Source organism: Neovison vison, chromosome X (assembly GCF_020171115.1).
Source record: "Neovison vison isolate M4711 chromosome X, ASM_NN_V1, whole genome shotgun sequence".
Lineage (NCBI taxonomy): Eukaryota > Metazoa > Chordata > Mammalia > Carnivora > Mustelidae > Neogale > Neogale vison.
In genome coordinates this window covers 117,488,715-117,505,095 of record NC_058105.1, presented here as the reverse complement: position 1 = coordinate 117,505,095, position 16,381 = coordinate 117,488,715, and the positions used below count along the sequence as shown (strand labels likewise).

General features: G+C 36.5%; 1 protein-coding gene across 3 annotated transcripts in view; it reads right to left on the bottom strand.

Annotated features, from left to right (window-relative positions):
- SCML2 (Scm polycomb group protein like 2) overlaps positions 1-16,381 on the bottom strand; it is a 98,999-nt gene that overhangs the window by 10,940 nt on the left and 71,678 nt on the right. For all 3 annotated transcript variants that reach the window (XM_044234652.1, XM_044234651.1, XM_044234653.1), the window contains exons 7-10: positions 10,482-10,690; positions 5,956-6,079; positions 3,325-3,528; positions 2,427-2,606 (exon numbers count right to left, since the gene is read on the bottom strand). In XM_044234652.1, the coding sequence (XP_044090587.1) occupies positions 2,427-2,606; positions 3,325-3,528; positions 5,956-6,079; positions 10,482-10,690 (717 nt within the window). The remainder of the gene's footprint in view (positions 1-2,426; positions 2,607-3,324; positions 3,529-5,955; positions 6,080-10,481; positions 10,691-16,381) is intronic.

Below are 16,381 nucleotides of genomic sequence, written 5' to 3'. Positions count from 1 at the left end.
AGCCCCGTGTCAGGCTCTGCCCCGAGGGGAGTCTGCTTGAGATTCTCTCTCTCCTTCTCTTTATGCCCCTCCCCCTGTTCTCTCTCTCCCTAAAATACTCCTTTTTTTTTTTAAGTGAGAAAATTTGGGGCACCTGGGTGGCTCAGTCAGTTGACCATCTCCCTTTGGCACAGGTCATGATACTGGGGTACTGGGATTGAGTCCCAAGTAGGGCTCTCTGCTCTGCAGGGAGCCTGCTTGTCCCTCTCCCTCTGCCTGCTGCTCCTCCTGCTTGTCCTTGCTCTCTGTCAAATAAATAAACTCTTCAAAACAATATTTTTTTTAAAAAGTGGGAAAATTCCTCACTTGAACAGCTTACCTACAAGAAATGAAATAACATTCAACAGTGACTCAAATCCATATAAAAAGTTAAAGAATACTGGGGCATCTGGGTGGCTCAGTCGTTAAGCATCTGCCTTTGGCTCAGGTCATGATCTCTAGGTCCTGAAATAGAGCCCCATGTTGGGCTCCCATTTCAGTGGGGAGTCTGCTTCTCCCTCTCCCTCTGCCTCTCCCCCTGCTTGTGCTCTCTCTGTCTCTCAAATGAATAAATAAAATCTTTAAAGAATAATAAAATGTTTAGGGATGAATTTAGCAAAAGAAGTGCCAGATGTGCTTTTTGAAAACTACAAAATACTACTGAAATAAAGGAAGACCTAAATACACTGACATCCCATATTCATGAACTAGAAGATGTGATATTAATTTTTAAGAGATCTTATTTATTTACTTACTTACTTGAGTTGGGAGGGAGACTGAACACGCAAGCAAGGGAGGAGTAGAGGGAGAGGGACAAGCAGACTCCATGCTGAGCATGGAAGTGGATGCAAGGCTCAATTCCAAGACCCTGAGATCATAACCTAAGCTGAAATCAAGAGCCACCAGGCACCCCGAAGAGTCAATATTATTAGATGGCAACAATCCCCAAATTGATCCACAGATGGAACATAATTTCTACTAAAATCCCAACAGAAATTGACAGAAATTTTTTTTTAAAGATTATTTATTTATTTATTTATTTGACAGAGAGAGAGATCACAAGTAGGCAGAGAGGCAGGCAGAGAGAGAGAGAGGAGGAAGCAGGCTCTCTGCCAAGCAGAGAGCCCGATGCGGGACTCGATCCCAGGACCCCGAGATCATGACCTGAGCCGAAGGCAGCAGCTTAACCCACTGAGCCACCCAGGCGCCCCAAAATTGACAGAAATTTTTAAGCTGAACTTAAAAATCATGGGGAAACCCAGAATTGCCAGAACAATCTTGAAAAAAGGAGAACAAAGTTGGAAAACTCACACTTCCCAATTTCAAAACTTACTACAAAAAGCTACAGTGATCAAGATCATGGGGTACTGGGGTGCCTGAGTGGCTCAGTTGGTTAAGTATCTGCCTTTGGCTCAGGTCATGATCTCAGGGTCCCACTCCCTTTCTTGTGTGCTCTCTGTCAAATAAATAAAATGTTTAAAAAAAAAAACGTGCAGTATGATACTGCCATGAGGATTGACATACAGATCAATGAAAAATAAAATCCAGGAATAAATCCACATATTTACAGCCAACTGATTTTTCACAAGGATGCCAAGACAAGTCAATAGGGAAAAGAGTAGTCTTTGCAACAAATGGTGCTGGGACAATTAGATATTCACATGTGAAAGAATGAAATTAGACCCTATCTCACTGTATATAGAAAAATTAATTCAAAATAGATCAATAACTATACATATATCAGCTAAAACTATAAAATCTTAGGAGTAAACATAGGAGTAAATCTTCGTAAAATTGTACTAAGGAATATTTTCTTAGGTATGACACTGAAAGTACAAGAAATAAAAGAAAAAAACAGATAAGTTGGACTTCATGAAATTAAAAATTTTTGTGCTTCAAAGGACACCATCAAGAAAGTGAACAGACAACCTACGGAACAAAGAAAATATATGCAAAGGATATTTCTGATATGGAACTTTATCCAGAAGATATAAAGAATATAACTATAACAGATAAAACATAATACATAAGAGGCACAAATATATTTTATTTCTATGTAGTAAAAAGACAAAGAACCCAAATAAAAATAGAGAAAGGGTTTAAATAGACATTTCTGCAAAGAAGATCTACAAATAGCCAATAAGCACATGAAAAGATCCTTAACCTCAGCCATTAGGGAAATGCAAGTCAAACCACAGGATACTTTTCATGTTTTGAGACTCAACTTCATTATGAATATAAGAAACTACTTGTCCACTTTGAATGAACAAAAACAACTATATATTATACATGTCTAATTAGTTCATGGTGGCTAAAACGTTTACTTTGAGGAGGACACTAAAGTATACAAGATTCTTGTATTAATTTTAAAATAGAAGCACAGTATAAAATTTTACATTTTCTCTCACCTGATTTTTTATCATGCTCTGCAGGACTAGAAGTATTACCTCTGTAAGAGCTAAAAGGCTGGCTGCTCAAAAGGTTATCACACTGTAAGCTGTGGCATAAAGTCTCAAGAAAACGCAGAGCAAATGATGCACTATTCACCGGAGGGAGCTGGATCGAGTGGGTTTCCCCATCAAAGGAAGCTATTGGGGGTAAAAGAGATGTCAGAGTTACCTTGTAGAAAGATAAAACTACAACATCAAAAAAGCCATCAATTTTGGAAATATATTATTAATCTAACTTGCGGTTTTTGTAATTTGTAAAGGAATATTCTTAAATTACAAAGGCCCTTCTCATTCAAACACAATAGCCTATATTGGTAAAAGCATTCTCATTCAAAAAATATTCATAAGGCAAACAACATCAAGGGCAGCAGCAGCAACCCAGTGATCTATAGCACTTCTGGCTACTCTAAGCATTCTGTGGGCATAAATGTAGTATCTGATCAGTCAGGAAAGGCAGTTGTATCTTATCTCATAAGCACTTCTTGAGTCACGTTTTCACTTACAGCTTCTTACAGATCAGTCTTTTTTCTAAAAACATTAAATATATTATCAACCAAGGTATTTTGCCTATAGTGAACTTAATAAAGCATGTAAAAAAAATATTTTACCTCCATTTACAGTATGACTCTGACCATTGTCTACTTTGAACGTAAAGTTAAACTTTCCCAGAGTTAAAAGTCTATCAACAGGCATTTATTATAAATATTCAATTATATCAATGTAAGTATGCCAATATTATAAATAGTTAATAAACTATAAGTATTATAAGATCATCTATATATTATAAAATCCTTGCCTTTTTAAAACCTAAAATCAATTCATAAATAAAGCTGAATAAAGGATTAGCTGAGCATACCAGTTATCACTTCTCCTCCACGATGATCTGGCTTAAGAAATCCAAAAACAGTCTTACTTTCAATGGCACAATCGACACAAGCCTGCACGGTCCGCCGGAGCACCACATTCACGGGGCCCGGGCCAAAGTGGTCAGGAAGCTGCTGGATTTTCTTCTGATCCAGGTGAGGACCAGAGTTTCCATGTTTGTTTACATAGACACAGACTTCAGGAAACATGTGTATATAAATACAACAAAGGTTGGTTAAAAGCAACATAAACACTACGTAATTATTTGCTATATCCCACTAGCCACACTTCACTCAAAGAGAACCCAAATATAAACTATCAACAATCATCTCTGCTACCTAAAAGTATATATGTAATTAATTTTTACATTTGTATAAAGATATTAAATCTAGAAATAATCCAAACGCCTATTCAATTTTCTAGAATTCTGCCTAAAATAATTATAATAAGACCTATCCAACTTTTAGTAGCATCATAAAATAATTTAAGATTTTTTAAAATTTATTTGAGAGAGAGAAAGAGAGATAGTGAGAGAGGGAACACAAGCAGGGAAGTGGGAGAGGGAACATAAGCAAGGAGAGTGGGGGAGGGTTGAGCAGGGAGCCAGAGGCAGGACTCAATCCCAGGACCCTGGGATCATGACCTGAGCCTAAGGAAGATGCTTACCAACTGAGCCACCCAGGAGCCCCTCACAAAACAATTCTTCACACATTCCCACACCATGTAAAATGGTATAAAGATAAATACTTTCACCTTTTAACTGTATACACAGCACAAGAATTTTGTCAAAACTGGTCATGTTAATATACTCTTTGGACTGAATTTATTTTAAACCACCAACATTGCACCTTCAGTTTATTTTCTAAAGTAACCAAATAATTTAAGATACATGTCACACAGTAAGTTCTAATGACCTAGAATAATTTTTTTCATTAACCTAAGGAAAATAAAAATGGCCTTTATATACCTGCCAAGGTTCACTAAAGAAAATTTTAAAACAACACTTTCCTACGTATAATAATAGCATATGACTTAGAAGCAAATCATCTATAATCACACAAATGTCACATTTTCATAATATTTCTTCACTGAGAATCAATAAATATAAATCAACATACAATGTAACAATATGAGTACATTATTACCAAACATAAAATATACTGTCCCCCTAAATCAAGAAGCATGTGATTTTTATCCATTACCTAATTTATATTGCCAAATTTTACATTTACATGGTTGATATTCAGTACAATAATCTCACTTTCACTATGTTGAAATACGTGATAATTTAACCTTGGGGCAATAGCCAAAGGAAGGATGGACTCCGTCACAGAAATGAAAGGGCTGTTAAAAACTTAACCAGGGGGTGCCTGGGTGGCAGAGTTGGTTGGGCGTCCGACTCTTGGTTTTGGCTCAGGTTGTAATCTTCGGATTGTGGGATCAAGCCTGGAGTTGGGATCCACACTAAGTGCAGAGTCTGCTTGAGAATCTCTCTCCCTCTTCCTTTACCCCTCCAGCTCATGCTCTCTCTCTCTCCCTCTCTCTCTAAAATAAGTAATAAATCTTTTTTTAAAAAAATAAAAACCCATGGTGCTGATGGGATGGACAAAGTCCTACTGAACACAAGTGACACTAAACAAAGATTTCAATGTTTTATCTCCTTTGTGTTATACTTATTTAGCTAGTCTCTCCTGACAACAGACAAAAAATCAGGAATAATAAACTGACAAAATGAGGTATGTTACAATAATCTATAAGTGATTTCTCTTTCAAAAAATAATTTCTTTTTTTTTAATATTTTATTTATTTATTTGACAGACAGAGATCACAAGTAGGCAGAGAGGCAGGCAGAGAGAGAGAGAGAGAGGAGGAAGCAGGCTTCCCGCTGAGCGGAGAGCCCGATGCAGGACTCAATCCCAGGACCCTGGGATCATGACCTGAGCCGAAGGCAGAGGCTTTAACCCTCTGAGCCACCCAGGCGCCCCAAAAAATAATTTCTTTTTAATCAGGAAAAAAAAATTGGGGAGAAGGGTCCAAGGAACAGAAGAGTATAAGAAAGACAAAGAACTAGGAGAAAAAGCAGTGTTACATGCTTTAAAAAAACAGGAAGGGAACAAGAAAACATAGAAGAGATGACAAATAAAAAGGGGATCTGTTCAGTCTAGGTTAGTGTCATTTCATACTCTTCACATAACTGAGAATAATTTAAAGTCATCATGCCCCTTGACAGGTAAAGATATGTCAAGATTTTAAAAGACATTTTAAAAACACTGGAAGTAGCTTTAAAAGTACATACAAGACAAAAAGACACTGTGAAATAAGACAAAGGGAAAAGAAAAATAGATTTGACAATGTTGTAAATTTTGTAAATCTTACCAAGTTAAATAAAATACTTTAAGAATAGTGAAATTTCAAGTGACTTGTGTATTTAAACAGTTTTTCCTTAACATCAAAATGAACTAGAATTTCAAAATACTTTAATACGAAAAATGCTAAGAAAAAACCCAAAAACATGTCTTATCATCTTTTTTCCTCTTATTTTATTCCTCAAATTCAAAGACACTAAAATAACACAGAGTAAAAGATTAGTAATTTTACACCTTTTAAAAAAATACTAATTTACCTGTTGACATCACTATTTTAGATGTACCAGGAGTGGCATCCTTATCATATGAAACACGACGGTCTCTTGCCAGGGATTTTATAGAAGCTGAAGACGTAGAACACAAAACAGGAAAATATTTTTCCTGTTTAAAAAAAAAGCACAGGCATATATTATACATTTTTTAAAGATTCTTAGATAAGGAGGTTAGAAAATTATCAGCATCACTGGTCACAAATGATCAGCTGTCAGAAGTCCTTACGGTTGGAAACCCCTGTGTGTGTCACAAATTATAGTACTTTCCAAACTCTGCTCCTCAGAGAGGCCTATGAGCTGGTCAGGCAGGAGAAGAGACCAAGAGTATGGGATTCCCAGCATTACCCCTCCTCCAACTGGTCACACGTTAGCCAAATAGCTCACTCTACAAAACCTGTTTTTATTTTCTGAGGCTCCCTGTTGGGCAAGTTTTTTTCACACTGCTAAAGTCAAGTCTGCAAATCCAATTCAGCAACACATCAAATGGGGGTGGGGAACTTTAACAAGGCAGCGGAGGAACTTTGTCTTTACAAAGCAGTCACTCATCTGGTTTTTACTGCATCTGGCCTGCATTTCTCCATATTATGTATGATAATTTTGACAAAATTACAAGTGGTTTCCTAAAGTCCATATAAAATGATGCCTATTGTATATAAGAAACAGATGTCTTCTGGACATTCTTAAATATCACTAGTGTTTTTATTTATTTTATATCAACTTTGAGGTTTTCTTGGAGCTACCTTCAAACACGGCTCTCCAATGTCAGAGAAGGGGGTCTTGTACCTAGAAAAGGTAATAATAGAGGATATTTTAAAAGCAGGGACAAAGGAGGATAAAATAGGATAACATTCAATGTTGTATTTTCCTTGTTTAAATTAATGACTGTCATTTGGGTTCACTGTATTCTAGTAAATCATGGTTTTTTAAAAAGATTTTTATTTATTTGTCAGAGAGAAAGAGAGCACAAGCAGGGGGAGTGGAGGGGGAGAATCAGGCTCCCTGCTGAGCAGGAAGTCTGCCGCAGGACTCAATACCAAAACCCTGGGATCATGACCTGAGCTAAAGGTAGATGCCTAACCAACTGAGCCACCCCGGCATCCCAAAATCATGTTATTTTTTAAGAACTGAATTGTAATTATAGTGTTGATACATTCTCATCCTTTCAGTATGTTAAAAATCTGAATCTTTTGACTTAAGACATACCAAGACAGTATGCTTCTATTAACACTGTAAATTGAATAAAGGGACATTTATTTGAAAAATGTGCTTCTGTACCTCTAGAATCCTTAAAGAGGGGGTGTACATGGACAGTTGACAAAGAGTCTACTGCAATAATTATTTGTACTCTAGTTCAAAGACTTCCTAAATAATTAAATTATGGGGACACCTGGGTGGCTCAGTCAGGTAAGCATCTACCTTCAGCTCAGGTCATGACCCTGGGGACCTGGGATCGAGCCCCATGTCAGGCTCCCTGCTTCTCCCTCTCCCTCTTCTTTCCCCACTCCATGCCTCCTCTGCTCCTGCTCACTCTCTCGCCCTCTCTTCCATATAAATAAATAAAAGTTTTTTTAAAAAATCATTAAACTATGGTGCGACAGTACTGAAAAAGGGATATCGATAAATCCATGAGACTCTTCATCCTTTCATGATGAAATAATAAAGTTAAGAAGATGGTGAACTAAAATTCTTGCTTCGAAACAAAAAACAATTATCCAAAAAAATTATAGAGAAAAAAAAACAAAAAAATTAGACTCTGAAAAAAAAATATATAGACTCTGTCTCGTGCCCCACCCTACCACCTTGTAAACAATATTTTTTAAAAAGACTTTATTTATTCATTTGACAGAGAGAGATAACACAAGCAGGGGGAGTGAGAGAGGGAGAAGCAGGCTCCCTGCAGAGCAAGGAGCCCAATGTCAGGCTCAATCCCAGGATGCTGAGATCATGACCTGAGTCGAAGGCAGACACTTAATGACTGAGCCACCCAGGCACCTCTAAACAATATTTTCAAAAACACCTTTTTAAAAATTGTCAAATTAGCACTGGAATTATTTAAAAATAAAGGAGTGAAGAGAAACTTTATGGACTTAAATCTTCATCATTCTACCAACTAATCACAAAGACTTTTTTCAGTAGCTGGAAAATAAACATTAAAAGTATGCATCAAGGGCACCTGGGTGGCAGAGTCAGTTGAGCCTCTGACTCTTGGCTTCAGCTCAGGTTGTGAGCTCAGGGTCATAGGATCAAGCCCCAAGTCCTGCTCCATGCTCAGCGCAGTCTGCTTGGGACTCTCTCTCCCTCTCCCTCTGCCCCTCCCTACTGTGCTCTCTCTCCCTCTCAAATAAACAAACCTTAAAAAAATGCATCAATGACATCCTCAATACATTCCAGTTTTCAAAATGCATTTAAAATAAAGCATTATTTCCTTTTAAGTATGACAACCTTCGTTAATTTTATGCAATTTATTTTGAATTTGAAAACTTTAATCTGCTAATGATTTACATTAGAATAACCTGCTTATTTGATTTTTTAATGCTTATGATTTTATATTTGTAATATATCCACTGTTACTTTTAATTTTTATTTAAAAACTTTTAATGCTTTTTGAAATAAAAGTACCAGTATTAATTTAAGCATTTTAAAATCAGGGGCGCCTGGGTGACTCAGTCGGTGAGTGTCTGCCTTCGGCTCGGGTTGTGATCCCGGGGTCCTGGGATTGAGCCCAGCATCAGGCTCCCAGGGAGCCTGCTTCTCCTTCTCCCTCTGCTGCTCCCTTTGCCGCGCCCTCTGCCACTTCCCCTGCTTGTGCTTTCTCGCTCTCTTTCTTAAAGAAAAGAATAAATAGAATAAAATAAAATAAAAATGGCATTGTCATTTTGCTCCATACTATAAACATTAGTTGAAACAAAACAGAAATGTCATATATATGATATCAGATGGCTGAACTCAGAAATGTTTATTACTGCTGAAATTTAATTTAGTTCTAATAAGATCTAGGAAGATTCTATGTCCTTCTATTAAGAATATATCTCTTGTGGGGCCCCTGGGTGGTACAGTTGGTTAAGCATCTGACACTTGGTTTCAGCTCAGGCCCTGATCTCAGGGTTGGGCTCCAAGTTCAGTGAGGAGTCTGCTGAAGTTTCTCTCTCTTCCTCTCCCTCTGCCCCTCCCCCTGCTTGCTCATTCATTCTCTGTTTCTTTCTCTGTCTCTAAATAAATAAATCTTAAAATATATATATCATGTAAAAAAAGGAAAAAAATACATCTCTTGTAGAACACATATATTTGGGTATTTTTTAAATCTATTTTTATAATCTCTGTCTTTTAATTGGAAAATTTAGTCCACTAACTTTTAAAGTAATTATTAATATTTTGGGGTCTGGGTATACCCTCATTATTTTCTTTTCTCCCTCCCTGACCCTCCTTTATTATTTCCTTTCTATTTGTCTCCTCTGTGTTTTATTTCTCTATTCCTTCTTTCCTTTTTTTTTAAGTACTTGTTGAATATTCCTTAGAATTCCATTTTAGTTTTCCTACTGGCTTTTTTAGCTAGACTTCTTTGCATTTGTGTTTTTACAATATGCCCTGGGGATTACACTGTATAACCCACGTAGTTAATATTCTACTACTTAACATAAAATGTTGAAACCTTCCAATGACAGAAATCCATATCCCCACTCAAAGCCTTTATACTGTTACATGCATTACATCATATTATGTATTGATGTTATGTAATGATGTATTATATCATGCCATTTATATTACATTACCCCACAAGACCATATTATAATTATTGCTTTAGTCACATTAGTATAAAGAAATTGAGAGGAAAAAAAGCAAAAAACAAATCATTCACATTTACCCAGACGTAAACTTCCTTCAGGATTTCTTAAAGTGCTTATCTGCCAGTGTGGAATTCTCTAAGTATGCTTTTATCGAAAATATCTTTAGTTTACCTCACTCTTGAAGAGTATTTGTGCCAGATACAGAATTCTGTGTAACACCCCTACCTTCTGTGCGTACTCCCCCCAACGACAGTATGTCTGCTTCCATTCACTCTCCAGTTATCTTCAAGTAGCTGTTTTTTTCTATTATTTCTAGGTTTTAAAGTTGTTTTCTTTGGAGGAGTCAGTTAGGTGGCCAGCACCATTGAATTTATCACTTTGATTCCCCTTTTTAACCTGCTTTATTGAGGTATAATTTATGTACAGTAAAACTCACTTCAAAGTATACTGACTTTTAAATAAATTGGCCTAAACACAAATATACCCACATAGTATTTCCAATGTGGTTTTGAGAAAGTTGAACACTATTCAAAATTTAAAGATTACCCAAGAAAAGAAATACCAATCTTGATAGCCAGCTATGTGAGCTTTAAAAAGCATTATATATGCTCTTCATACAGTACATTGCTCAAGGACTTCATCATACTCTTAGTAAAACCTAAACCCTATGTTATAAAAAAGGCACTGCAGAGACCTATAATACAAATTAGGAGAAGATTAACTCACCTTTTTTGGGCCTTTTTTCCTTGGTGTGATATTTTTAACAGCACTTCCCTTCTTAGGGACTGAAGTCTGCCCAGGTGGTTTAATGCGACCTGATTTCCTGATCTGCTGTGTTGGTAGTATGACAGCAGTTTTCTGTGGAGACTGCATTGAATGCTGGGTTGCTTTGGAAAGAGAAGACTGTGTTTTTGCTATATTCTTTGTAACGGGCACTGAGAAAAACAAAAAACACAACATAAAAATAAAACTCAAGTAAATGACAAAGGTATTGCCTTCTTAGGACTCTAAAGAAATTTAACTCAACCTTTAAAAATATTCCAAAGGTTATTCATTAAAAACCACTTAAAAGTACAATTTAAAGTGAAGTTTCAGGGACGCCTGGGTGGCTCAGTTGGTTAAGCAGCTGCCTTCGGCTCAGGTCATGATCCCAGCGTCCTGGGATCGAGTCCCACATCAGGCTCCTTGCTTGGCAGGGAGCCTGCTTCTCCCTCTGCCTTTGCCTGCCATTCTGTCTGCCTGTGCTTGCTCTCTCTCCCTCTCTCTCTCTAATAAATAAATAAAATCTTTTAAAATAATAATAATAATAATAAAGTGAAGTTTCAGGGGGTGCCTGAGTGGGTCAGTCAGTTAAGTGTCTGACTCTTGATTTCAGCTCAGGTCGTGATCTGAGGGGTCATGAGATCAAGCCCCACATGGAGTTCACTCTCAGCAAGAGTCTGCTTGAGATTCTCTCCCTCTGCCCCTCCTCCCACTCACAAATGTGTGCCTTCTCTCTCTCCCACTAAAGAAATAAACTCTAAATACATACATACATACATACATACATACATAAAATGAAATTTTAGGTATTTAAGATTTCAGATTATCAGCAAGTAGTCAAATTCTCCAGAAAAAAAAAAAAATGAAGAGGCTTTTATAAGACAAACCAGTAACTTCAAACTTAGCAGAGTGAAAATTTCTAGCAATTTACATTGTCTGCTTCTCCTATTTTTAGTTCTTAGCCAGAAAAGAGTTTTCCCTTCAGAAAATACCAGGCCAAAATATCTAACCACAATGTATGCAGGAATCACTCTTCTCATCAATATAGAAAAACAAAGCAAAACCACTATCAACTCGTAGTTCATCTTTCAGAGGCCAGAGGAATTCCCTACACTTGATTTTTAATGGTTCAAGCACATTATGTTCCTATATGTATGTCTAGTACTAAAGCTTCATATACCACAATATACACTCTACATTAACACTGTCATGGAAGGACCACTATCATATGCGAGTAAGCCCTATCCAGACAGTCTGAGCATGCCAAATTAACGTTATCTGCCAGGCTACTTTTCTCGATGTTCACAGTCAAATAAAAAGAGATGTTATTAGTATTAACCTCCTAATAATTTTATTATTATAAAAAACATGAATTTTATATAGTAAGAAGTACTAATGTCAAAAATTCTTTACAGGAAGAATGTGTAAGAACAACATTTATACATTTATGCAAAATTCAACTACTTTTGTTTTGAGGGCTCCATTTTACAACTTGAAACTAATCCACAGCTTTGCTCTTCCCACACTCCAAGACTGTTTATGAATCTGACCTTCAATGGAGAATACCACATCTTCCCCGTAGCCTTTTTAATCAAGGTTGTTACTTGCCAAACCAAGAGGAGAAACAGTCTTCTCCCAGCTGCCAGGGCAAAGGGAAGAAAACTTAACTGCCACCACCACTTTCTGCCCTTATTTACAGTAATTCATGTACCTACCCCAGTCTTCTTACCTCTTTACCATCATCTACCTCATACTCCACACTCACTTCTGCTTTCTTCAGTAATCTCAGTGACCTAATCCACACTATTTCTTCTTACACAGTCTCTTTGTCATCATCTTCAGAACTTTAAACATCATAATTCAATGCTTCATCATTCTGACCTGATCACCAACAGTTCAACCCCTCCCTAAAATGGTTATACTTAGCTATTCTGGAACTCTTCTATCTCCAAGACAACCACTGCGCTACCTTTCTTTACCTCCAATTTTCTTACCTGTCATCTTTGCTTCATACCAACTGACCAGGCTTTTTTGCTCGTTATGAGATCTAGCCGCAAACCCTCTCCATTTTCATTCAATCTATTAACTTTCTTCTGGCTTTACTTTACTCCTTATCGACCTCCTATCCACTTCTAGCAATATCCCTCTAACTACTATCCCTTACTTTATCACCCCTTGATCTTTGATCATGTCTAGCATGCTGGCTTCCACCTTTGAGGCACACTATTATTTGCTTTCCCTGGCCTTGAGCTGTAGAACATGGGTCAGCAATCTTTTTCTATAAGGAGCTAGATAGTAAATATTTCAGGCTTTCAAGGCCACATACAGTCTCCACCACACATTCTTCTTTGTTTCTTTGTTTTCTTAAATCCTTTAGGAATATAAAAACCATTCTTAGCTCACAGGCTACATGGGCTGGATGTGGCTTAGCCCTTGGGTTGCAGTTTCCAACTCTTGCTTCGGAACATAAGAATATTATTGCTATAAAATCCACACTGACCTCAAATGGGGTATCACTGTTGCAACTCACTAATTTCCAAGGATGCTCCACAACAGAATGCTTTTCCCTGTTAAAGGTTCCATCTCCTTCTCACTCTATTCCATTCAGCAAATGACCCTACCTTCTACTTTATGGGAAGATTAAAGGGTATCTTTGGGAGTGATCATAACCATCTCACTTCTCCATTTTAAAATGCTTTTATTTTCATTCATTCTCACCTCTTCTTCTTGCACCAAATGAAAAGTCTTGTCTCTACTCTTCTAAGTCCAGTCAATCCCCTTTACTTATCACCTAATAATTATCTTATTTGGTTCCCATGAGACATTATGGTTTCTATGTCCTCCTCTTTCTTCACAGTATTTAATCACTTGATCCCCAACTATTCTTACAACACTCATAAATCCTTTATTTTGAAGTTAGTTCTCCTAGTTTCTGGTATACTTTCAAGCCCTTGCATGAATCACCTTCTAGTCACTACCAAAATACCAAGAAGCAGCACCTATACTTAATACTCCAATTTCCTTATTATTCTGAGTCTCGTTAGCCTCCTGTAATTGGCTTTCCTTCTTGCAAACATATTTTAAGGAAATTCTTTCCCAGGTCAGTAATGACACTTCCCTAGTTACTAAATCCAAATAAATCCTCACTGTCTTGACTGATCTGTTTATCTCCACAGTTCTGGTCTCCACCTCTGAATTCATGGCATGAAGAAAAGGAAACAGATTGGGCTTTGGACCTGAGTTTAAATTCTTGCACCAGGCTGGTTTAAGACAGAACCTAAGATAATAGAAGGTCCTCAAAAAATACTGAATGAACAAAAACTATTTTCAACCTGCAAGCCAATGTTATTCCTTTAAAACCAGTATATTCTATACAAAATATGTAATTAAGTTGTAATGAGTAAAACAGTAACTTGTTGGAACATGGCAACTATAATGAAATCATTATTTGATCTAAGAATTTTGGTGTTTTAAAATTTGAAATTTGGCATTTGAAATTAATAAATGTTAGGACATAAATACTTTAGCTACAGCTTCAAATATTCCCCTAAAATGTAATATTCTATATGAGCTCCTTAATTCATAGTATATACACATTTATGAGCAAAATAAGAAAAAAGCATTATAAAAATTTTGTGTATAAAAAGAAATTTTCACTTTGTTGATTTTTTAAGATTTTATTTATTTATTTGACAGAGAGAGAGACAGCGAGAGAAGGAACACAAGCAAGCAGAGTGAGAGAGAGAGAAGCAGGCTTCCCGCTGAGCAGGGAGCCCAACGTGGGGCTCGATCCCAGGACCCTGTGATCAGGACCCGAGCTGAAGGCAGATGCCCAATGACTGACCTACCCAGGTGCCCCAAGAAATTTTCACTTTAGAAAGCAAGCTTTTCAAAGGCAAATACTCAGTTTCATTTACTGTCATGTCCTTAGCACCTAGAACAAAATACTTTTTCAAATATTTTAACTAAAGAGGAAAGAGTAATCATCCAATATATTAGACATCAAAATTAAACTATACATTATACATGTATTTATCTCCAAAAAGCAATCATATAACATATACACTATGCTGAAACTCTATTAAGTATTAATTAAATTATTTCCAATACAAAATAAATTTGTTTAAATGATAAGGTTCAAATTATATCTAGCACTATAACCGTGTGTTCATAGTGGCCACAAAGTGAGTAGAAACCTTTTTTGACAAAAGTATGTGAAATATATAGAAGGATATACTAACCATCTTTAATAAAATTTTTATGTGAATACCTAACACAAAACCTACCTGGTTCTTCAGCTTATCTTCAGATAGAACAGAGAATGTTCAGCTAAGAAAAATATCCAGGAGATGAGAAGTTAGTGAATTGTGGAAATGCAAAAGAAATTAATAAATCTTGGGAAATGATCAGAAGGCAGTCAAGAGGAGGCCTGGAAGCCTGGAACAGGGGGAACTTCAGAAAGGAAACAGATGCCAGTATTTTTTGGCTACCCATTACATGCTAGGCATTTCTATATCTGCTATCCCACATCATCCACCCAAACATCCTATGAGGTAGGTATCATTTCCCCACTTTCTACATGTCAGGAGACTTGGGCTCTGTGGAGTTAGATAATGTAGCCAAGATCACCCATTTGGCTAAGAGAGTTTAGTCTCCTAAGTGCATACTTTTTCTTATATGCTGCCTTGCTTTCAGCAAAACAGGCTATTAAATTCACTCCCCTGAGTTACAGTGCACATGTTTACAAAAAGCAGGAGGAGGGACAAAAGACAACCTTGTGAATTCCTACGTGATCCTTCACTAGAGTCCATAGGTGCTCTCTGACAGAGGGAGTCTTCGGTTTTTAAAAAAACAGATGTAGAGGCATACAAAGAGAAAACATTAACAAGTACAGAAAAAAAACATGCTGGTAAAACTTTTCATGTCTGGGGATTTAACCTTATTTAGTGTTTATTTCCAAATAACACTCATTAAATATACATTTCTGCTAACAAATGAAGATGTTTTATTTATTGAAAGACAGTGCTTGCTTTCTCTGAATTGTGAAAAGACACCTGCACATACAATTACCACAGAAAAGGAAATACACTTAGAAATGAACAGCAACTTCCTATTTTCAGCTACTGTTACATATGTGCTGGTTTAGCTTAAACAAGGCTGAGTTGAACCTAAACAAAAATGGATTGGAGATATAAATTAATATGTATCTTGCTTTTGATCTATAAAGACTTAAGAGGTATGGTTGCTTAGTGTTCTCCAGATTTTTCATCCACTATTTACTCAATACTTAGTGTGTACTTTTTACCAGCCGAGGCAACCTAGGAAATCTGGAAGAAATAAATATGGTCCCAGTCATATAACTCATGTCTCCCGTGAATATATTTGTGGATCCATAAAATTCCCATTTCCTTAAGTAGGTAGATGATATATGATTTCCTTCTCCTCAAACAGACTGAATGCTACATATGTAGCCATATGACAAGAGCAGAAATTACTATAAAAATAGATTCCTTGAATTTGAGGCAAGAAATAAACAAAATCAAATTCTGAATAGCCAAAGCAGAAAAGTAAGATATGGTCTGGAGAAAACAAAACTCTTTAAAAAAAATCTGTCATTATAAACATTTGATTTTGGAACTTTTTTCATGTTTAGAAATATTTTGCAAGTCATCTTCCTTGTTCTTAAAACTGTATGTACAATTTAACTATCATTTATACTAAAATCTTTCGTGCTAACTACAAACTCAAAGAAACAATATAAACTTCAACAATGAAAAATACAGAGATACCAACAGAGATGGTTACACTTACATGATCATTATCCAACATTGAGGCCTGGTATTCACAAAAGCTTGGCTGAAGTG